At 35.0% G+C, this 10,453-nt stretch overlaps 1 protein-coding gene across 1 annotated transcript; it reads left to right on the top strand.

The window, feature by feature from the left end:
- Positions 1 to 1,424: 1,424 nt before the first annotated feature.
- Positions 1,425 to 9,410, top strand: LOC108995079 (probable histone-arginine methyltransferase 1.3). The gene is made up of 15 exons (XM_018970583.2): positions 1,425 to 1,889; positions 2,293 to 2,355; positions 2,688 to 2,787; positions 3,111 to 3,254; positions 3,535 to 3,638; positions 3,776 to 3,874; positions 3,971 to 4,040; positions 4,145 to 4,241; positions 4,905 to 4,959; positions 5,645 to 5,728; positions 6,427 to 6,504; positions 6,833 to 6,936; positions 7,080 to 7,252; positions 7,348 to 7,499; positions 9,069 to 9,410. Exons 1-15 carry the CDS (start codon positions 1,689 to 1,691, stop codon positions 9,165 to 9,167), a joined length of 1,623 nt encoding a protein of 540 aa, XP_018826128.1. The 5' UTR covers positions 1,425 to 1,688; the 3' UTR covers positions 9,168 to 9,410.
- The last annotated feature ends 1,043 nt before the right edge of the window (positions 9,411 to 10,453 follow it).

Genomic DNA, 10,453 nt, shown 5'->3' with positions numbered 1-10,453 from the left:
TTTGTGATTTTATTTTTGTTTAATCTCTTTATTTATGAGGTCTCATAAAAAAAAAAAAATAATGTTACTATACCCTTAATTTATATCACTTAGTTTGCCTTATTGATGTGGTGCTACGTGATTTACTACAAAAAATTATATATATATATATATATATAAAATAAAAAGGCGTCCAAAAACATAAAAAAAATGAAAATAAAAATTCTAAATTCTAAATTCTTTATCTTTTATGTTTATGATTTTTAATTTTTTAATAAATCACGTGCGAATTGCCATGTCAAGAAATAAAATAAGTGGTGTAAATTAAGTACGCAAGAGTATTAAAAAAAGACTGTTTCTATTTTAATAAGATAATAATAAGCTTACTACTTCTTATCATCTATTTACTATCTCATAATTTATTTGAAATTTTACATTTTTTTATTATTATTTTTAAATATTTTTTAACATCTTCGTAATAATGGATGAGATAAGACAGATCTCAATATTAAGTAATGAGAAATTTTATTTACAGTCTCTATTTGGAAATTGTATATACAAACCTTTTATTAAATAAAAAAAAAATATCATTTTAAGAGAGATAATTTTATAATTTTAAAAAATTTTAAAGATAAAATTATCTAAATTTGTAGTAATAATATCCCTTGCTCTTGAGCAATATACAGAACCGTGCACAAAATCTCAAACCACACGTGTCAACCAATGGTGGTGAATATATTCTGACTTCCACTTCAAGCAACCAATCCACCACCCGTTTGGGTCCACCCACACTCCACTCTATCATGGCTCTCCAGAAATTCCCAGGCCTCAACGTCATCGATGATACCAGAACTTATGTGTGAGCGATACACACCCAAAATGCTATTCAAACGACAACAAGAGAAGGGCGCGTGAGTAGGACTCGTTTGATTTCTTGATGGTACTCGGTTGGATTGAGTTCGGTTCAAAGTTAGATTTTTTTAATATCTTCGCATTCAACTAATTAATTATTAAATTTATTTCAATTTAAAATATCTTTATATGTTTTATAACTTTTTTTAATCCAATATTTCTTTACATATAAAATTTATAATTTCTTTTAACTTTCTATAAATACATCTAAATTTATTTTAATATCTAAACTTCTCTTAGATAAATCTAATAGAATTCATTCTATCATAAAAAAATCTATACAACTTCTTATTATTTATATAATCTCTATACATCATATTTTTTTAATATTTAATATATTTTTTTTATCAAATATTTAATATATAAATAGTAAATAAAAAAATTAAATTAATTTAAAAAAATTAAATTAAAAAAATTTTGAAAACATTAAAAAATTTTAAAAACTATAATATATAAAAATTTTAAAATTTATATAATATAATCTTCACCATCTCGATTATTACTATTCATCCGTAACACAACTCAGCTGAACATGTCATTGCAGCCTAAGCACGTCATTTTACTCTCAGCTTCACAGATCGCACCGCTACCTTTGAAAATCAAAACAAACCCACACACACTATAAAACCCGAAAGCTGTTGTCCATTTGCTCTCTCGCTTTGGCGGCTCTCGAGATTTTCGAAGATTTTGCTCCTCACAGAAACCCTAATTCTCTCGCAGCTCACACAAGCATACATAAAATACATCTTTTTTTCGTATTAGTAGAAATTTTGGACCTGAGCTTGGTGAGGACGACAATGGAGGGTCCGACGGGGCAGAAGCTTAAGCAACAAGAGTTCGCTTTGGTCTCGGTCTCTGAGCTTTCTCCGTCGTCTTCAACTTCTCCGTCTAAGCTGGTGGTCGCTCGGTTCTGTGCTGATTCCGGAATCTCCGAGCTTCGATTTCACAAGGAACCTGAATCGATTGCTACCAGGAATGTTGATCTTCGAACTGCTCGGGTTAGCTTTCGTGCTTTCTGATTGTTTTTTGTTTCATTGTCTTTCAGTTGTTGAGAAAGTGGAGGAAAAGAAATGAAAGAACAATAAAATAAATTAAACATGTAGAACATTATTATTGTTGTTGTTGTTATTTTTGGAGACTGATTTTTTTTGGTATAAAGTAGAGACGGAGTGAATAAATTAACTTATCAGCGCCTAATAAATCCAAGAGCTGTATTAGTCAATATGGTTTTCCTCTGTTCCCTTAGATTCAAAATTCAACATTTTTTTTTCTTTTACTACACTTCCTCGGTGATCAGAAGGAGACCTTATCGGGAAAGATGTGCATTGGATGTGAAATGCGCGAAACTGACGGCTCATAGACTAATTTATAATTGGAGGTTTATGTTGTTGATGTTTTCAGCTATTCAAATTGGGTCCTGTTCAATCAGTTTGCATATCTGAAGGTTCTGAAGCCAGCAAGGAGGTAAGGCGCGCTCACATGCATATAAAGTTCTCGGGCGTGTGTGAGTTGTTTTTTTTTTATTTTTTTTTTTTTGGGGTGTCTCCATATTCATTTCTATCTTTGAGATCATTCTACTACAAATGTTGTGCACTAGGAATCCCTGGATGAAGAAAAGTATTTTTAACTCTATTTGGTATTTCACTCGGCAATTACAATATAATCAGTACATTTCGGCTGCATGTTACTTTTGAAATATTTCAAGTTGACGATTATGGTCATGCTTAATATTAATGTAAGATTGTAGAAGCAGTGTGAAATGCCTGTTTATTTTAACAGTATTACTTTTGAAGCAGACATCATACTCAAGGGGAATCACTGTCCAATTCAGAAATGAGGAAGAGAGCAGAACCTTCCATTCTGCCTTTGAGCAATGGAAAAAGGAAGTTTCTCAAGGTACTACATTGGAATTTTTCTCTCTCCCCCAACCACCCCTCCTGATTTTGGTTTGATATACATGAATAAATAGATGAATGGTCAAGTCAACAAATTCAATAATAAATTTGTGCAGTCAGACTGGATATAATAATGTTATTTAGGGTGATCTTTTGGTTGAGCATCTGATGAGCTATGACCTTGATGGTCATGAGTTGTAAAAGTGTTACCATCAGAAACTCACAGGTTATATATAATGATTTCAGAACAAATGAAAATCAATGTCTATACTTATGCCTATCTTCTAATTGTTTGTGTGATTGTTGTGTCTTTTACTGTTTCAGGAAAACAATTATCAAATGGAACAGTTTTGGATACTAGAAGCAAATTTGATGATAAAATAGAGCCATCTTCTGCTAAAATGTATTTCCATTATTATGGACAGCTGTTGCATCAGCAAAATATGTTACAGGATTATGTTAGAACAGGTTATATCACCAATCTATGATCTGGTCTATATTTGATCTAACGTTACATTCATGCTTGAATTTCTAGTTGATAATGTTCTTTTCTTTTGATAAGTATTTGATAAGGTTCTTATGCCTTAAACTCACATTATACATTGAGATAATTGATCTTACGTTCCATTCACGCTTGAATTTCTATTCGATAAAGTTTTTATACCTTAAATTCACATTATACAATGAGATAATCTGCCAGTACTTCATAGTTGATGTTTCAATTTGATATCAATGATCATTGTCTCAGGAACCTATTATGCTGCTGTTGTGGAGAACCGAACAGATTTTATCGGTCGTGTAGTGGTTGATGTTGGTGCTGGTAGTGGTATTTTATCATTATTTGCTGCTCAGGTATGCCTAGCTTTTTTGTTTATTTTACCATGTATAATTATGCCTGCATCCTTTTGTCTTGTGTGTAGTTATATGTTTATGCTTAGTTTCTTTTCTTTTGGTCGATTGATCTCATATTTCTTTATTATCCCTACAAGGCTGGTGCAAAGCATGTTTATGCTGTGGAAGCATCTGAAATGGCAGAATATGCACAAAAACTTATTGCTGGGAACCCATCACTGGGTCAACGGATCACAGTAAGATTTTTTCTTGTCACCTCTAATTTTCTGCTAGCGTCATTATTGGCCAGTTATCTCATTGAATTCAGGGCACAATGCCGTTCTAAAATGTAGGTAGTCAAAGGTAAAGTTGAGGAAGTTGAATTGCCTGAGAAAGCAGATATTCTGATATCAGAGCCAATGGGTAAGCTTGTAAAAGCACTTGCTTTACTAAGATTTAGCATAAAATATTCAGATTCTATTGCTTAAAAGGTGTCTGATTTAGGATTTTCATTTGTATGCTTAAAGGAACGTTGTTGGTTAATGAAAGAATGTTGGAGTCCTATGTGATTGCAAGAGATCGGTTCCTTGTCCCAAATGGGAAAATGTTTCCTACAGTTGGAAGGTAAATATGACCCTTGAAATACCTTCTCCCCTCTTTTGTCTGGACATCTTGCTGCAAGTGTGATTCTAGCTGCCAAAGCTGTCTTTGTTATTCTCAAATTAGTAAATGACTTATTATTCAGAAATAAAATAGTGGATATGTAGCATCTCCATGAGAGTTTTATTTACTTAATACTATATGAATGGTTAGAGATTTGATTTATCTATATTTATGTAATGATGAAATTATCCTCTGAAATTTATTATTGGAGTCGTAACAGCATTCCATGGCTACTCTTTGTGGGTTTCTCAATTTAATTCTTGACATTGACATGTGATTTCTTTTACTCATTGCAGCATTATGTGGCACACTCAAAACCCGGTTTCATATCCTCGTCCTTTATATTTCTATGTGTTTGTTATTAACATTTTTGAATGCTAGGTTATTCATAATCATGTTGGTTTATTTGAACGTAGGATCCTTAGGCTTGCATTTCTTGTCTTCCTAGTGTTTCATGAATTGAAATATTTATAATTTGTTTCATATATTGTGTATCCGGGGTTTACTCCCCAAGGGTGGGTCTGAAGGGCCCTGCCTCAGTGAGGGTCCACGATATCAAAAAAAAAAAAATGTTACATTTGTTACTTTTTGGTCCTCACAATTTTGAGTTGATTATCCTTGTAGGATACATATGGCACCTTTCAGCGATGAATATTTATTTGTTGAAATTGCAAATAAGGTGCGTATTTGTAGTGAATTATCCTAATACTTTTTATTATTATCTCAAGGTCCCGTGTCTAAATATTCAGAATTGGTGGCCTGAAAATATGTAGGTGATTTAGGCTTTTCTACTAGGGACTCTTTCAGGAATATGAGGACTCACCAACGTAGTATTACTGCTCCATTCTGCTCCCTTTTTCTCTTTTACTAATGCAATGCATTATCATTATTACTTGACCCCCCTCCCCCACAAAAAAAAAGGATGCTTATAATTTTCTATGGGTATAAGCTTCTCTTATTCATTCAATGAACCTCACATCATACACAAATTACTTGGGGGTGGAACATGCAAAAATTATTGTGTTCTTTTCCTGTTAAACCCAAGAAAAACAAAAACAAAAATTACTGGGGGCAAACCCCCTCCCCCTCCCTCCCCCCAAAAGATGAAAGAAAATAAGAAATATTATACAAATTCCTAGTAGAGGTAGACATATTTGGTCAGGATAAAGTAGTGAGCATTCTGGCTTCTTACTGCAGAGAGACATTCAATTGCAACATCTATTGTATGCATACTATTGCTGCTGTGGTCAAGTTTTTGTTTTCATCAACTATTAGTTTATATTGCCTTGTATCTTTTCTGGATCTTGCTATCATACTTCATATGAGAAATCTAATTTACTAATATTATTCTTTTTCTGGTACAGGCCCTCTTTTGGCAGCAACATAATTATTATGGTGTTGATTTGACACCCCTACATGGATCTGCATTCCAGGGATATTTTTCTCAGGTCCAAAATCTTGTTTTCTCGATATATATAATTTCTATTTCTTGTCTTTTGTGCCTTTAATAAGTGCTGCTAATCTTTAAGCATTTTTTGACCAAGCGAAATAAGACTTTTTAATGGCACTGGGTGTCTGGAACAAAGTCCCGACTAATCCCAAGGGTCATTTTTTTTATAAGCAAGATAACTTCTATTCATGACCCAAAAAAGTACTAGGCAAGTACACATGGAGTATACATCAGACTGTTCATCTTTAGACGAGGAACTGCATTCTGATTGGTTGTGGGATTATACGATATATATTCCATCATATGCCTGTGATAGTAGAGTTTGGGCACCTAAATTTTTTTTTTTTTGGGACCTTTTGGAGCTTAAATCATGGTTGTTCTCACTGACTACTTCGGATATCTCCTCCTTTAGATTAAAGTTTAGTAATTGTACGCCTCATCTCTATTCCCTGAACTGATTGTGACAGCTGGCTTCTTTGTTCAGTCTGGGATCTTACGAAATTTTGGGGCTCCGAATTTAGTTTCAGTATCTACTCTAGAAAACTTGATAGGTTCAGTGGGATTCAAAGTGTGGATGACTGTCTGACCTCATGTTTGGGTGTTTATTTACATGCTTTTTCTGTGATGATTACATTTGTTTATGATGTAATAACCATTTACTACTATTCGATGGCTTCTGTTTTACACTTCACGCAGCCAGTGGTAGATGCTTTTGATCCCAGATTATTGGTGGCCCCTCCAATATTTCACGGTATAGACTTTATGAAAATTAAGGTACGAATTACTTGTTGGAGAAAGTTTTTGCTTTGTAGTAGCTATACATGTCTCGTCTAGCATGTGGGAACCCTTTTGGACCCTCATTGAGTTCTATATTTCAAAGAAAGAATGCATTGAAAGCATTTAGAAATATTTCTGAGTTTTTTACAATGCAGTGCATAACATAGAAAGATCTTATATTATCCTGCTCGAAATTTATTACTTGAAGCTGCATCTTCTTGCTGTTTGATTGAATTTCTCAGTTCTTCAAAATGGTTGATTTTTTATGCTCATTGGTAAATCAGCATACGTGACATCCAAACTTTCTTTTAATTTTATCCTACAGGAAGAAGAGTTATATGAAATTGATATTCCGTTGAGATTCACCTCCTCTGTGGGTGCTAGAGTGCATGGGTTGGCTTGCTGGTTTGATGTATTGTTTAATGGGAGGTAATCTGTTGATTTTTATTAGTTATTCTGTTTTTTCATTTGTCAGGCCTGCATACTTCCAAATTTCTTTACCATGTAAACATGTGAGTTCTATCCGTTTAATCTCTCCCTCTCTCTGTTTTTTCAACTGTTTTGATCCACAGTACTGTACAAAGGTGGCTTAGCACTGCCCCTGGCGCACCAACAACGCACTGGTACCAATTACGTTGTGTTCTCTCTCAGCCAATTTATGTCATGGCAGGACAAGAAATTACTGGAAGACTCCATATGATTGCCCACAATGCTCAGAGTTATACGATATATCTGACATTGTCAGGTTGGTTTCTATCTTCTCTTGTTTTTGTCTCACAAATTTGTATCTTGCAAATTTGTTTCTTTGGTTTTCTAACAAGCTATAGTTCACTCCAACAGCTAAAATGTGGGGACCTGGTGCTGAACAAGGAGGAATACTTCAGACATCATCATGCAAACTTGATCTCAAGGAGCCCTACTACAGAATGTCTCAACCACAAGCATATCCGATAGTCCAGGATCAACAATCACATCAACTAATAAGCACACAGGTATTGACAATCCTGTCATCACATTACTGTCCTGATGATATGCAATATCAGTCAGGAACCTTCAATCGGAAACTTCGGACCTGGGAAGGGGTTGTCAGTAATTGAGAAATGTTGCTCCTAGTTTTTTTTTTTTTTGGCACCGGGTGTCCGAGAGCAAAGTCCCGACTAATCTCGGTGCTGCACAGGCCCTCGGCAAGAAGTTTTCCCAAGTACACCTCGGGTAATTCAAGGGGAAGTTCCCCCCAGTCCGATGATCCCTAGAAATTGTTTGCACCCAAGAGGACTCGAACCTTAGACCTAAGAGAGCACACCACCAAGACCGAGGTCTTTACCACTTAGCCAACTCCTAGGGGTTAATCTTTGCTCCTAGTTATTTTATTCCTCTTCTCGACTTTATCTTACCATCTTATTAAACCTATATATTCACTCCAGGGTTTGTATACTAGACTACTAGTTTGAGAATCTTCTTGTCAAATCAAAAAATACTAGACTAAGAATCTATTAAGGAAACTAAGTAATTGAATTTGAAAGGTAACTTGGACAATTACTGGTTCCTGCTATTCCATTAATTTTGCAAGGGAAATAGCGGGATTGAGGTGGACACAGCAAGCAATGCCACCTCTTTCTTGGGCTGGTATAATAGTGCAAAGATCTTTTTTCTTATTGGTAAGTTAAGACTCACACCAAGTGGGTTTTCAGCCCACACATTCACTTTCCATCTTGTTATTTCTACAAAGAGGAGGTGCAGTTTAATCTAGAGCTCATCATAGTTGGTGATTTCATTCTTAACCCAGCTCTATTTATAGAGTTCTCTCCATGGTTTCCCTGCATCTAAAGGGCTCGTTTGGATAGTGAGATGAGATGGAATGAGATGAGATGAGATGATATGGTTTTAGATGAGTTGAATAAAATATTGTTAGAATATTATTTTTTAATATTATTATTGTTTTGGGATTTGAAAAAGTTTAATTATTTATTATATTTTGTGTGGAAATTTAGAAAATTTGTAATGATGAGATGAGATGAGATGAAACCATCTCTGTATCCAAACAAGGCCTAGTCTCATGCGGCTAGCTATAATCATGCAAAATTATTTTATACCGGTAATTTAGACTTGCACCAAGTCAGTTTTAAACTCACACCATTGGGTTTTGAACCCACAGTCACTTTCCATCCTATTCATTCCACGAGAGAGCTCATTGGCATGGCTGGTAACCATCCATTCTGAACTCAGATCTCTGTTTTTTGTGGTGGTTTCCCTGCTTGGTCCCAGTACAGTTGATGAAGACATCCAAAGTTCTTTTGTACTTTATTGTCTTTGCATTAAGGACAACCATTGAGATGGGAGAAACTAATAAAAACTCATGTGAACTCGTCTTTGGCATTCGAATTTTGGTGGATTTCATATTAAGTTACTAGTTTAATACCTCGAGCACATAGAGCAAAACCTATACGCATGGGACTTTCCATTGCACTTTTTTTTTTTTTTTGGGCATATCTGTGCAGTATTAGTACTGATTTTGTAGTTGTCAGTCTTGGAAAAAGAGTGACTTGGTTTATTCTTGGCAGGATATACCTATTCAATCGCACGATTTAGAAGAACCCGAGTTAATGCAGCAACCATCGCCAAATTCAGGAACTCATCTAAATATAATGGAAAATGTTTAAATCCAGAGGTTTCCTGGGAACACGTTTTTAACATGCCCATCTGTTTGTAACATAAACCTGGTTTCCCTAGCATTGCAAGGGATAGGCATCGGCCAACAAATCTCTCTCTCTCTCTCTCTCTCTCTCTCTATATATATATATATATATGTGTGTGTGTGTGTGTGTGTGTGTGTAGATTGTGGTGACATGTTTTCCCCATTCATTATTTGAGTGGTTGTGCAGAAGATCCTGTACAATTCATCATGATTTATTAGCCATCCAGGGGTACGAGGTCGTAAATTTGAGTTTTTGATTGGGCCTGTTAAGGTATTTTACTATCTGTTCCCTGAGAAGGATCGCAAAATATTAGGAAATTTGAGATAAATTTGTAGAACCAGTGCCCATTGTAGAACCATGGCGTAAGGTCTCGTGGGCGACACTATGTTGGTGAATTTACCGTTCCTTGGTGTTTATCTAGCTGATATTGTGTTCCTTATGTGCGTAAGTATGCACGATACTGAGCGATCTGACTGGAAATGCTGTCAAGCTTACCGAGAATGTCTTCATCTAGGTGTAATTATGGATGCAAAAAACGTGCTCGTCAGATAGCATTATTCCAGGAGGCTAAATCCCACCATTTAATTCCATAATACCCGAAGGAAAAAGGGAGGAAAAAAAAGAAGGTAACGGTTTATCCCAAACGTTTGTTTTCAGTCTGTAATCAATTATTTCATTAAGGTAGTTGAATTTTAGATTCAGTTAATATAGTTTGTAAGGTATTTCTATTGATAGATAAGGTTAATTTAACACCCTTTATAAAGGTAGAAAATTGATTTAACTTATTTTATAACTGTTTTTACAACTCTATAAAATGGAAAGTAGTTTTGTGAAATTGGATTTTTTTTAATAAAGTAAGGGATTGTTTGATTGTAAAATAGATTGTAAGGAGTTATAGGTGTTATATTATCCATAATGGATTCTTCGTCTCTTTCTAAGGTTTGTGAAGTTTCTCATTCTCGGCATGCAAACATTGAGTTGAGGAATTTGAGTTAAGGAGCTCGTGCTAATGAGGGAGTCTTCTCTCTTTTCTTCTCTCTTGGGGAAGGATGAGATGAAGGGTGGGATCCATAAAGATTCTAACAGAATCTGAAGATGGTGGAGGAGTTGTGGGGCTGTGATAATGGTATAGTGGCACTAACGGTTTACTGAATAGAGGTGGAGACGGCAAAATTAGCGGAGACTCACGGAGGGAAGGGTGAAAGATGAACGAGATAGAAGAAAGGTGGGAGAAGTTGAGGCTCGAGGAG

Source organism: Juglans regia, chromosome 7, assembly GCF_001411555.2.
Source record: "Juglans regia cultivar Chandler chromosome 7, Walnut 2.0, whole genome shotgun sequence".
In the NCBI taxonomy this organism is placed as follows: Eukaryota; Viridiplantae; Streptophyta; class Magnoliopsida; order Fagales; family Juglandaceae; genus Juglans; species Juglans regia.
Note: the sequence above shows the minus strand (reverse complement) of the source record. Positions and strands in the feature narration are given on the sequence as shown.

Coding starts and splice junctions, on each gene's coding strand:
- LOC108995079 (XM_018970583.2), top strand. CDS start 1,689: ATGGAGGGTCCGACGGGGCAGAAGCTTAAGCAACAAGAGTTCGCTTTG. Junction 3,639..3,775: donor TATCATTATTTGCTGCTCAG/GTATGCCTAGCT, acceptor TATCCCTACAAG/GCTGGTGCAAAGCATGTTTA. Junction 3,875..3,970: donor CACTGGGTCAACGGATCACA/GTAAGATTTTTT, acceptor TCTAAAATGTAG/GTAGTCAAAGGTAAAGTTGA.